Source organism: Taeniopygia guttata, chromosome 1, assembly GCF_048771995.1.
Source record: "Taeniopygia guttata chromosome 1, bTaeGut7.mat, whole genome shotgun sequence".
Lineage (NCBI taxonomy): Eukaryota > Metazoa > Chordata > Aves > Passeriformes > Estrildidae > Taeniopygia > Taeniopygia guttata.
The window spans coordinates 92,840,949-92,854,304 of NC_133024.1; the positions used below are offsets into that span (position 1 = coordinate 92,840,949).

General features: G+C 39.5%; 1 protein-coding gene across 2 annotated transcripts in view; it reads right to left on the bottom strand.

The window, feature by feature from the left end:
* Positions 1 to 13,110, bottom strand: part of PRKX (protein kinase cAMP-dependent X-linked catalytic subunit) — a 55,713-nt gene extending 42,603 nt beyond the window's left edge. Inside the window, exon 1 of one of the 2 annotated variants that reach the window (XM_002189865.6) lies at positions 12,218 to 13,092. In XM_002189865.6, coding sequence (XP_002189901.1) covers positions 12,218 to 12,401 — 184 coding nt within the window. In that variant the 5' untranslated portion in view covers positions 12,402 to 13,092. Of the gene's footprint in view, positions 1 to 12,217 lie in introns of both variants that reach the window. The other variant, XM_030280433.4, reaches the window with a different exon arrangement.
* Between the last annotated feature and the right edge of the window lie 246 nt (positions 13,111 to 13,356).

The following is a 13,356-nucleotide window of genomic DNA, read 5'->3' on the forward strand; positions in this document are numbered from 1 at the left end:
ATAGGAGAGAATGGCTTCAAACTGAAAGAGAGTAGGTTTATGCCAGATGTTAGGTTAGATTACTCAGGCTGCCCAGAGAAATTATGGACGCTTCATCCCTGGAAGCGTTTGACGCCAGCTTGGATGGGGCTTTCAGCAGCCTAGTGGAAGGTGTCCCTGCCCAGAGCACAGAGGTTGGAACCAGATGGTCTTTAAGGTCCCTTTCAACCATTTCAAAGCATTCTCTGATTTTATAATTACTCAAATCTTGAAAAAAAAAAAAACAAGTTAACTTTTTTCATAAGAATCAACATTCCTCTTAGATTTTCTGTTATTTCACTCTGCTATTTCACTCTTTATGCTATGTATGCCTTCATCACACATCAAATTTCTCATGTAAGTAACAGAAGCATACACATACACCCATTTACAAAAACTCAGGTTAATTTATTTTGTTGTTTACTGCCATAACTGCTTCTTACTTCTACTCTCTACAATTCTCTCACACCATACAACCTCAGAATTACCCGCACCTAGTCTGATACACTTAAAAACAAGACCACAGTCAGTAGTAAAGGAAGTAATGAATAGCAAATCAAACACCATTTTGATAGATTAAATTACAGGTAATTGAATTAATGAGTTATAGTTCACATGCCAAGAGTACTTGATGTGCCCTTTGTAGACTCCTCTATTTTTCCAAAATTGAAACATCATTGCTGGGTGTCACTCACTATTATAGCTGACACAGCACACAGCTCAACAGAAATATATTTTAACTTGTTTTCAATTTAAAAAACAAACAGTTCAATATCATTTATAATTCAGAATCTACATTTAAGGAAATGAGCTCAAAGCTGCTAAAATCAGAAGGCAGGGACACATTAAAGGTCAGAAATAAACACAAAACAAATCTATCTGGGCCTGCTCATCAGCTCATATTTAAATCAGTTTTAACTGAAAGCTATTGGTAATCTGATGGTTATTAGATTATCCATTAACACTTTTTACGAAAGGTAAAGCATATTAAAATTTTAGTAGCAAAGCCAAAAGGCATATTTCTTCACTGCAGACAGATGAAATAGGCAAACAAGAAAAATTAGCAGGCACATTAGGTATTTACTATTATTGAAGCTTGTTTTAGATTCAGGTGCTTGCAGATTACCTAGGAACAAGTAATAGTCTCAGAAGACAAGAGAGACTAACGAAATTATTGTGTCATATATATGAGGTCCTCATACATCACTAATGGAAGAAGAAACTAGCACTGCACTATATAAAATACACTTCTTCACAAGATACCAGAAGAAAGCTCTGCCAATGTCTAATAAAATTTCATACTTCTTGACATAAAAATGAAATGTTGTCCCTTGCAGGACATGACAGCACACAAGCTAAGTATAATCAATGTTTAAAGAATCCCTAAGCACCTGTTTTCACTATAGTGCCCTTTTAGGTCAAGTTTACTTTCAGTCTCTAAAATGAGGTCTGTGTACAACATGCAAAACTCCTTACAGATGACTGTACTTTATAGCAAATTATTGAAGTTTCCATCCTCCCCCCCCTCAAAAAAAAATACTTGTCTGCTTATAAAATTTATAAAACTATCCCGTGAAAGGCTCTTTAAAGTGAAGTGATCAAACATAGTATGGCTTTTTGGCTTTTCTCCTTCTCTTTGCTCCCCCTTCCCTCAAGTTGTATTGCATTTCTAGATGGCTCTTTTTTTTTTCCTGTCTTATTATTACAATCACTGTTTAACTCTACATCAAAATTCATACCTGAAGTTCTGAATCTCTCCAACTGCCAATAGGAGATTTTCCCCCTTGTATAGATGTTTTAAATGCCAAAACATACAAAGATAAGAGAGGGGTTTACCAATATATTTTATCACAGGACATAAATTGGCCATGTTTCATGCAGGAGTGCCCAACTTGAGCATATCAGAGAATCCATAAAAAAAGCACCATAGCTGACTTATTTCCACATGAATAGATGACATAGCTAGCAAAAACTACACATTCAGATACATTTATCAAGAACTAGTGACATCAGTTTCTTCACTTACAATCATATAGAATACCCAACTGTGTTCCTGGTTACACTTTCAGTCAGTTCTACTGGTTTTGCTCCGAAAAGAAGCAATTATCCAGTAAATACAAACCCATCTAAACAAAACGGAAGTATCTCAAAATAGCACTAAGCCCTCTTACCCTTTCTTTTTCCAACGCCATTTTTAGTAGGAGCTCCAACATTCTGTACCAAAGGTATAGCCTCACATATGCATTCATCTCCACTGTCTGCCAGCCTTTTCCTATTATTCATTTATTTTGCCAAGTCCCCATTTCACCAAGAACCCTTTTTTTTTTTTTTAATGCAAACAGCAACCACACAAAGTCAGCAAAATTCTAAACGAATATTTAACACAGAAGTGTAAACCCTTGTCTCCAAATACTATGCCAAAGCATTTCAGTTGCAATTCAAAGACAAAATTATCTGTATTGCAGGCTTTTATCACTGAGGTATTCTCACGGGAAACTCTTAAAGCAATGTGAAACAGGCAGACACTAAGCTATGGAATTGATAAATATGAAACCAACTCCTGCCCTACCCTTAAGTTAGCTGGGTTTACCTGCAAACCTGTCAGCATAAAAAAAAAGACAAAAAAAAAAAAAAAAGACTGCTTGCTGAGACACTGGTGAATTAGTCACAAAACCAGTTGTCTTCCTCATTTATCATTTCACAATGTTGCCTCTCTACTTACGATTAGCGTGTCTAGCAAGCTCTTCTCGACAGATTAAGAATTCACTGATAAGAAACATCTCCTGCAGACAGCACAAATCATACATATTTCATGTATTTAAAAAAAACTATTTTCAAAGAATTATGCCAAATCAAACAAATTAGGCTGTACTCTGTTAAATCCACAGCCAAGAGTAGTCTAGGAGCACTAAAACATTTAGGTCTGCATGAGAACCATGCAGAATTTATCACCACTGCCACCAAAATAAATCTTTTACCTTATAGTAAGTCAAGAGTTGCAGATAAAGAGTTAAGATAAATCTAGAAATGCACCACTTATTAGAACAAAGAATATAATTTATTTGATTAAAATACTTAAAATGTATAGATGTCATAAGCTTTACAGCATCAGGACTGGATGCGCCCCAATTATATCTACCTTTCAGCTGATGAATGTATAAAGCCTGAATGAATGTAAAACTGAAATAAAAAAATCTTTTAAAAACTTTTTTCCCCCAGAAAAAATATATTTTGAAAATATTTTGCATTAACTGTTAGGGCTTTTTCCCATATTCTTTACAATTCTCTTCTCAGTTACTTTTGTTTTTCCTTCTAATGGCTCTGTCTTGTACAACACACTCTTTCTCACAGCTTCTTCCCAGCCGTCACTTGTAGCAGACATACAAAAAACAAAACAAAACAAACCCAACTTTAAGCAAGAAAAACCTTCCATAAATAAATCCAAGGATCCACAGCTACTCACTGTAAAAATACTAGAAAATATATAGAAAGCTTTTAAACAAAATAATTTCAACTAAGATGCGACACTGGGAATATTTTAGAAATGTTTCTAAAATTTATTATAACCCAATTTCTACTATTCCAAATATATGAAAGAATGAACAATTTCTACAAATATGGGAATTGAACTGTGTCAGTAACTAAAAAAGGAGGAAGAAAAATGTTGCTGCTTCACCACTTCTTAATGTGACAACTGGGTGGCTTAAATAAAGATATACTGTCAAAGTTTTTATAGGGTTTTGAAAGTCACAGAAGCCAGGAAGAATTTAATGGCCTCAGAACACAAACTCAACATAGTGACATGCAATTGGAAAAAATTTTCATAAAAGCGGGGACAAAAATCCCAGTTTAGAAACAGACTGACCAGCATTGTCCTCACTGTTTGTTCTCCAGGGACAGAGAAGTTACCCACTAATTTTCCTGAAAAGAAACAAAAATATTACAATGTATACTCTGAAGTTACTTTTGGCAAGCCACCCAAATTGAAACTGTACAGGCTATCATCTCCTGCAGCCAAGAGCTGTAGGAAGCCACTCCAAGCTGGGAGGAAAGAGGTCTGAGGTCATGAGTCTGTCATCACTTTTGGGGCAGGTGCCATGAGGAGTCTGCTATTATAGCACCCAGAAGTTTTGTATGAGCACAGTCAGCCACCAGCCCCTCCATTTTTATATTTGCCATGCATACAGCTATTACAGTGCATCCCCATTAGCAAACCAGCAAAGTAAAAATCTTATACCCAGTTTAGCCTGTTTTTGGCTGTAGAGGGATAGTTCCCTTAACATCTACCTAAATCATTTCAGAGCATTTAATTTACTGACTGGAGCAATACCTGAGAGGCATAAAAAGCAGTACTAACTAGACATTTTGTTTCCATCCAGAGAGCATCCTGGTCCTTCAACAATAATGGCAGAGTCATTACTATTAATATTTCAAATTGCTCTGAGTCACCATATTCCCCTAAACAAACACAACAACACTTTAACAAATACCAAGAATGCCCTGTAAGAAGCTACATTTTAGCAAAGAACAATTCCAAAACTCATAAAAAACACAGCATAATGGACAACTTTAACTGTCATTTTATAGGATTTTGGTAATTAGCCCTTACCTCCTTGGAAAGAATCATGTAATGAAGAAACAAACAAACAAGAAACCAACCAAACAGAAAAATAAACAAAACAGAAAAATCCCATACCTTGCCACTTTCACCTGATTTTCTCTTGTATTAGACAATGTCAGTGGTTCTATAATCACATTCCCCAGGCAATAAAGTTTACTGCATTGTTAACTCTAGTTCTTTTAAAAATATCCCTTAGACAATAGCAGGACTACATACAAAAAACAACATATTTAAGTCACAGGTTACAACTGCTGATAATTATTTATAATATATAGCTCTTCTGCTTTTGAGTTCCCTTTCTCCAGCACTTCAATAAATACAAAATATAAATAACTACATCTGAATATACAAACTGCATATTAGAATCAAATTAAGAAATAACAGGTACATGATCTTTCATGCAAAATTAGCTCAGAACCAATCCTTTAAGGAAGTAAAAAATATCCCAGCTTAAAAATTAAATAAAAAACCCACTCCTGCATACTGTAGGTACTGTATGAATAGTTTCTAGCAAAGATCTGGTGTGATAGCCATTGAAAAGTCCAAATATGCTGACAGAAAATGAGCAGAAGAATTACATATTCTCACTCTTCCTCTATCAAGCTGCAGAATAGTAAAACTTAAAATTTTTGAGTAAACTTAAATATATATACGTATTTACATATATAATGTATAATCCAATAGAGGAAGCTGTAGGTGATATTTAAACCAAATAGCCAGGAAAGAAACAAGAGCAAAGACTTCACAGTAAAAATTAGTCTCTTGATATACAAACAAGATAGCTGGCTGGCATAAGGGCTATGAAGTACACTCTCTAACAAATAAGAGAGTTACAAGACTAGACAATCAGATACTTTGGGAATGGTTCCACTGACCAGATCAACCTAGCAGACAAGTCTCACATGCCATCACCATCAGTAGCATATAGAAATAGGTTGTACCATACAGTTCAGTGACATGAAAAGGATGCTTCCTTCATTTATATTTAATGTGCCTCAGTTATCAATAAATACATAACACACACACACAATTTGATTTGAAATGTATCGAAGCAGAGCAATAGATTCCCTGAATAAAAAAGACAACACATTTACACAAAAGTTTTGCTCAATTAATTAACAGACCGGCTAGCAACTGCTCCAAGCTGGGATGTGAGTGAAGAAACTGACCAGAAGAAAAAGGGCACCCAAGTGGAAAGTTTTCATAACCAAATTCTACAGATCGCCATCTTCGATCCACTCCAGTATTAAACATAAGGATTAAAAAAATCTGTATTTTATACAAAAACCAAACCAGTGCTCTAATTTGAAGTGCAAACAGTGCAGCTCACAAACTGAACATCATTAGCAAAAAACGTTGTATCATATATCTCTCCCTTCTTTATTTATAAAAAGAAATCAACACTTGTTCAGTCATTTGAAAGACTGTCTTTCTATGAGAGAACAGAAACAGTCTAATTTTGAGAATTGTTCTACCCTAAATATCCCAGGTACACACTAACACACAGTACTCAGCAAAATTTTATGTTCCAGTTTGAAGCTGCTAAGAAACCCTCTAAAATATTGCAGAGATTAAAGGATGCTTTCCCAAGTAAACAAAACATGTTAAATTGCTCCTTAGTAGTACAAGCTAACACTGAAAATGTTTTACAATGGTAAGTGTCAACAGTAGGAGAATTACACTGAGCTAAATAATTGCTTAAAAACAGTTTATGCCCAGACAAGACCTTGGAAGGTAAACACAGGTTCTTATCTTTACAAAAAAAATCACTCTTCATTACTGTATATACCTCTATGTCTCTCATAATAAACAAAATGGCATATAAATTTCACCACACTTGTCTTTTTTTTTTTTTTCTAGTTACACTATCACCCTTAAAAGTGGACTAAACCACAATTAAACAAATTTTGGGAAGGGATTTGTTTCACTAAGTTTTTATTACATGAAAGCCAAAATATCAAGGCAGTCATCTGCAAAAGACTGCTCTCCCTGTCCTCTAAAAGCAGTCCAGACAAACATGCTCAAGAAGCTAAACATAGAAAAAATTGAGTCAAGCCCTAAGAGCCTACATGCTTTCAACCCCGAGTACTTTAAAATTCCTGTTTCTTCCAATCTGAAAAAGGAAAAAGGAAAAAAATTGTTAAAATCTCCATTTTTTTGCAGGTTTCTTATCTTCTTCAGTTCGGGCTAAGACACAATGCTTTACAGAAGAATTTTTCCAAAGTATTTTCACCTGGTACATCAGTTTTTTTTGTTTAAGTGTAAAACTTGGCAGGGGAAATGTATGCTGTTAGGTACTTTTGATTTTGTGGGTGAGTTTTGCATGCTTCTTATTTCTGAACTATTAATACTAGTTGAGTTCCAGATTATTTGATTATTTGCATTGCAAAAAGCACTTCTGGGCATCTCTGGGCTATTTATAGGACTTTACAAATTACTTATCTTTAAGAAGCATATTTGAGTGTTGAAGCCTATTCTATAACACTGTCAAATTCACAATATCAGAAAAGGAATACTGAATTTCTTTCTGCAACCAGTTAAATATCTAAACTAGATTCAGACAAAAGAAACAGGTGATGGGAAACACTAACAATTTACCTCAAGACTGATTTTAAACACTGAAGATAGAAAAGCAGAAATGTGAACTTTCAGACTTCTTCCATATACTCTCACTTTTCTGACCTCTCTGAAAGATAAAAGAGAATACTTGCTTCAATCCATTTTTTCTTCCATCCTAAAGAGAACAAGAACTTATGGGAAAGAACCTGTTGCTGCCTAATCTACAATAAACCTTATGGTATTGAAATTCACCTCAGCAGTGGACAACAGGAAAAGCAAGGGAAGAAAGCTGAGTCACACACCTGATCATTTCTCTCTACAATAACAGCTATAATAATAAAGATTTATTTTGGGACAAGTGTCATTTTGTGGGAGGGAAAAATGAAGTAAGAAATACAGAGAGTGAAAACAAAGTTCAAGTAATTTAGCTTTATGACTAAAGCCTCAAAGATGTACAAACGTAATGGTGAATTCAGGTCACCATTACAGTCACAACATTCAGACCATGTTTTCTTTCAAAACTTGTGGTATTCAAGAACATTGCCAAGTAAAATTATGGATTATTATTTATCATCTCAGTATCAAGAAAATGTAACGAAACAGGGAAAAAATGCCTTAAAAAATTTAAAATAGGTGACAACCTTGGTAGCGAAACCAAAAATAACACTTGGTAAGAAAGTGAACTAATTTAAGCTTCTAAGAAAAGGAAAAAAGCCACCAGCGTTCTTTTCATGTAAAGAACTTAGCTACTCTGGGACACAGTTTCTTACTTAGACAATTCCCGGGCATTAGACTACAGCTGTGTACCTACTGTCATGTTGATACAATGCCACTTGAAATGTATTTGGCTAGCATATTTTGTGTGTGAACACAGAGAAATTAAGTATTTGAAAATATGTAGCACCTCATTTTTCCCATGAACATTTTTAAATTTTCCCATGTGCATAAAAATGAAAATACTGGTATGCCCAATTTTTTATTCTGCATTTGTTTAGTGTAAAGCACTTCATGGGAACAGTAGTTTAAAAGAATATTTTTACATAAAAATACCCTAATTAAAATCAATCAATCAATTGAACAGATTCGCAACTCCAAATTTACGTTTACACAGTCTGTTATGGAATTCATTGCACTTTGAAAAATGGACAAGAAACAGATCTCAAAGGAGAGAGGGCAAGAAAAAATTTGTCACCTTTCTCCTCCTTGTGTTTTCTTCCTTCTCACTTTCCCATCACCATGCATTTCAACTGAGAATGTAACACTTTTCCCACCTTTATGTACCCAAAAGTGAAGAAGTACCTTCTGGTTTTCCTGTATTACTTATTCTAATTTACCTGAATTACTTTTTCATTATGGCATAATTAAAAATTTAGCATCTCTATTTCAAGATACGTGTCAGGTGTCCAACTGCAGGCACTGTGGCTTCTGGAACAGGAGGTTTGCCCATATTAAATGCTCATCACAACGAAGGATAATTCAGAAACTATGCCATTAGTGTCCAGTCTACCTCTTTCACTGACCAGACTTACAAGAAGTTTAAAACCGGTTCAGATAAGCACGGGCCACAAACTTTGAATGAACATGGTGGTCATGGTATATAATTTTTTTGTTTCCGTACAGCACAGAACTAACTCAATCTTGGCACAGTTGAGTACATACATTCACTGAGATTCACAGAGTATTTCATCCTGACCTGAACAGCAGTTTCTGAATGTGCTGAGCAAACATTTGTATTTCAACCTCCTTTGAAAGGAAAATTAATTCAAAACAAGATGAGGACAACCAGGCAACTTCAAGGGCTCCAGAGCAAGTGTTCAACTTTCATACAAGGAAACTAGTTAAAAAACCCATACACTTCAAAGGTTCAAAGCCACATGTTCAACCCCTCAGGAAGTACCTTCAAAGAAATATTTTTCCTGTTTAACTTCTCTTAGTGCCGAAACCAGTATGTGCCCCAATCCTTTCCACTCCCCAAAGCGGTAACTGCACTTTATCAACTAAATATTAAAGCACTTCCCTCCAAAGCAAACCTGCACTCCAGACTCTGCTCCAATTGCCTTTTAACAAAAGGCCCACAAACACCCAAACAAAGGTTGAATCCTGGGATGTTTGGGGGAGATAAAGGTCCTCTGAATCATTACGCTAAACTGCACTTCCCTTTTGCTCTTCCCACCTTTACACCTTTGCTAAACTAGGCACAGCATCCCAACAGAAATCACAGAAAACACTTGTCACAGAACATCCAGCCTGAATTATGGTGGTCAGGTTAACAGAGAAATGTTAATCCTCTGAGACTATGAAGGATACTTTAAAACAGTAGTTGCTATATTCAAAGCAGGTATTGCGTTCAACATTTTTTAACATGGATTTTATTCCATCCTTAGAGAGAAGTTGCATAAAGTCATGGAAGACTACAATCTCAGAGACAGCAACACAATTCTGTTACCTTAAATATTAATCATAAACAGCTGCAACACCTTGGAACTCACCTCCCTGTTTTGACTTTCAACTTTCTCAAGTTGATAGTTTCCAACACTATAACTATTTCTAAGCCTGGGTATACCTATAAGCAATTATTCTAGTAAAGGAGATACCACAACTTCCTGTTATGTAATTTTTGGGTATTTCCCCTCCCCAAACATCTCCAATTATCTCAGAGTATACAGCTTTCAAGAACATCAGCAGAAAAAATGGTTATCCTTATCAGAGCAGTCAAACTTCAGACGACTCTAAATTGCTGTAGTGAAACTCACAACATTAATGCCATCTATTTGAGCAGTGAAAGCAAAATGGAGGATAAGGTAATAATGACTTAAACCACTGCTAAAAAGAACTGTAGATATACTCTTTCTGTACACGTGATATAAACCTACAGTGTACTTAACTAACTGAATTTAAAAAGCTTTAAGCCAAGCAAAAAAGTCTCTCAAGCTAAAACACAAATCTACTCTACCAACCTACAGTATTTTGCACTGATTTAACTTGCAGCCCCATTTAAACCAGGTCTCTAATGCCTCATGTTAGCAGGTGCACACAGAGCTGCCCAACCTCAGGCAGACTTAGAGCTGACTCAGATCCTCGACTAATGCACTACAGAAGCGTTAGTGGGGCGCTGCATCTTTTATAAACTGGGCCACTCAGAGCAGGTATTCACGTGTTCAGTTTCAGTATCACTTTGAGGCTGCAATATTGCTTCCTAGTCAGGAGCAAGACACACAGGCATATCATAAATTCATTTTTCAACCAACTTAAAATAAGCCAGCTCAGTTTCTTTGACAAGGTAAGGCTTTATGTATTTATCTCTGCACAGTTTTATGCCTTACCAGTTTTGTTTTTTAGCTTTATTTTTCCTATAAAATGACCAATGACACAGTTCAAAAGAGATGTAAAGAATGGTCATCTTTTGAGACAGAGCTATTTGACAAAAAATTTAAAAAAAAAAATCAAGCTGGAGAAGACAGAGAATGAAGGGAAACTATATATTCTGTCAGTGCCTTGACAGGCAGTTATCTGCTCCTTTTCCCTTTTATATCTTTCTCTGTCCCTTTTTAACAGGTAGTGTCTCACTTTTTTTAAGTCTCTCTTTGAATCCTGCAGAATCAGAATTTCCCTTTCCTTAGCCTCTAAAGAGCATCTTAAAGAACACGCTAATAAAGGTATACTGTTTAAGGTTGACACCAGGATTATTTCCACATTTCTTCATTGGCTGCAGGAACATTTCCATGACTACGCTGCCATCCTTAAAAATTACTGTTTTTCTGCAATCTGTGTTTCATCCAAAGTCTTAGTCCTCAGTGATGACTACATGGTCATGATGTAATGAAGAAAAGCAACCACTTCTGGAGGGAAAAAAACCATTACAAACCTTTCAAGAAGTCTCTTAATAATCTCAAATAATTTATCAGTAAAATGTCTACCCACATTTCAAATTGGAATACTATCTCAAAACACAACGCACTTCAAGAGAAGATAATGCGTTCTTCACTGACAACTGCACTGTTGCATCTTTCCAATTCCATGTTTAAAGCCATCAACTTCACTAAGAAAGGGTTTATATTGCACCTTTTGGCTGAAGAGAGATTAGGGAAAAGTAAGATTTACATCACATTATTTACTGGAATAAATCTAATCTATCCAAGATAATTTCAGTGTCCTATAATGAAAAAGTGAATAAAACTTACACGTAGTTGAACATACAGGCCTTCAAACCAGGTGCAAAAACATATACAACTGCCAGTATGTATGTTCAAATACAATACACAGATACAGCACACATAACATCATCACGGATATTTGAAATGTCTATTTATTAGGCACACTCTGCAATGCCACTGGTAACAGGCAGTTTTAGTAAGGGTGTTACTTGTGAAATGAGATCTTACCTTCTACCAAAATTCCACACGCGCAAAGCATCTTTGCATCAATATTCAGGGCAACAGCATATAGGGGATTTGACATATGCTCAGCTGCCTTCGGTTAACCTGTTTGATTTCCTCTCTGGCCCGACAGCTAATTTAAATGATGAATTTTTTATCATGATGTAGGTAAATAAAGTTAAACCAGATAAACCAGGTTTTATACCAAAAGGTCTTACAGCGTCAGCAGTGGCAGAACTCATCCCAAAGGCAATCCAAACCCAGGTCTGGGTGCAGGCTCGCTCAGCTGCAGATCCCGCAGCCGGAGCCGGTGAAGGCGGCAGCAGCGGGGCCGTACAACAGCCACAGCCTCCCGCAGCCCCGCAGCGCGGCTCCCGAACCGCGCGGAGCCTGCGGCGCGTCCTCGGCAGCCGCCCGCAGGCACCTCCGGCCACCGCAGGCACCCCAGCTGCCCTCACACCGCCAGCGGTGGCGCGGCGGGAGAAAAGGGAGCGGAGCGGCCAGGGGGAGGCGGAGAGAAAAGAACACAAAAAACAGGGCGCAGGGGAAGAGGGCAGCCAGCTGTTCGGCACCTCCTCTCCCCGGGCACGGTCGCAGACAGGCACCTCGGCAGCTCCTTTGTTCCCCTCCTTTCCACACTCACCCACGGTGGCCAGGGTCTCCAGGTCCTCCAGCTTGTAGGCAGCGGGTTCGAGCGCGGCGGGCGAGCCGGGACCGGCTGGGCTGGCGGCCGGCACGACGGGCTGAGGCGCGGCCACTCCCGCCGCCGCCGCCTCGCCGCCGCTCTTCGCCCCCATCTTGGCCTTGGCAGCGCTGAAGGCGTCCATGGGGCCGAGCGGGCGCCCCGCGGCCGCTCAGCGCATGGAGGAAGGCGAGAGGAAGAGGGAGGAGAGGGAGCGGCGGGGAAGCAAAGTTTCAGTCTTCAGCAGGCGGAGTGGCTGCTCCCCAGGGCTGGAGCCCGCTGTCGCGTCTGAGGGGGCGCGCAACCCTTCAGCATCGCGTCCGCAAGCGCCGCGCCGCCCGCCGGTGCCCGCAGCAGGCAAGGACCGCCGCGCAGACAATGGCGAGGGTGCGCCCAGCCGCGCCACACGCGGGGCGGAGGGCGGGGTTTGCCGCTGCCGCTGCGGCACCGTCCCGCCGAGGGCCGGCTGGGAGGGGCCGGAGGAAGCGCGGCCCTCGCCGCGAGCACGGCCCCGAACCGTGCGGCAGCCCCGGTTCCTCACTGCTTATCCTTCCCCACCCTGCGTCCTGCCCGAGGGGCAGCGCGGCTGGGCGGCGGGAACGGGGTGGAGGGAAGTGCCGGTGGCTGCCGCGCCTGCCCCGCGCTCCTTCAGTGTTCAGGGACACCTGGGACGGTCCCGTCCGCTCCCCGCAGAAAGTTAAAAATGAGCTGGGGCCCCTCGGCTGTGCAGCAACAGCCCTGGGAGGAGCCGGTCGTTCCCCACGCGTGGGAGCCCGTTCGAGTAGCTCTCCCCGCACGTTCCAGAGGGTGTGTCACGTCTTATTTTAGTCCCCGTTTGCAAGCAGGTGTGGATTCCGCACCGGTCACAGCCCCTACGTGGCCTCTGCTCCAGCCTGCAGGGTGTTCATATGGCTGGGGATAGTGCTGGGCTGCGCTCGGCCGAGGCGAGAAGACGCCCGCCTCATGCAGCAGCAGCAGCGTGGAGTACCCAATATAGCTCCTTCCAGAGCAGCCAAGAAGCTGTTGACGATAATGCTGGAAGACAAAGCAAATTGGTGTGTGAACCAGGTCACTGTAAAGCGTACACTGGGAAGGAAATC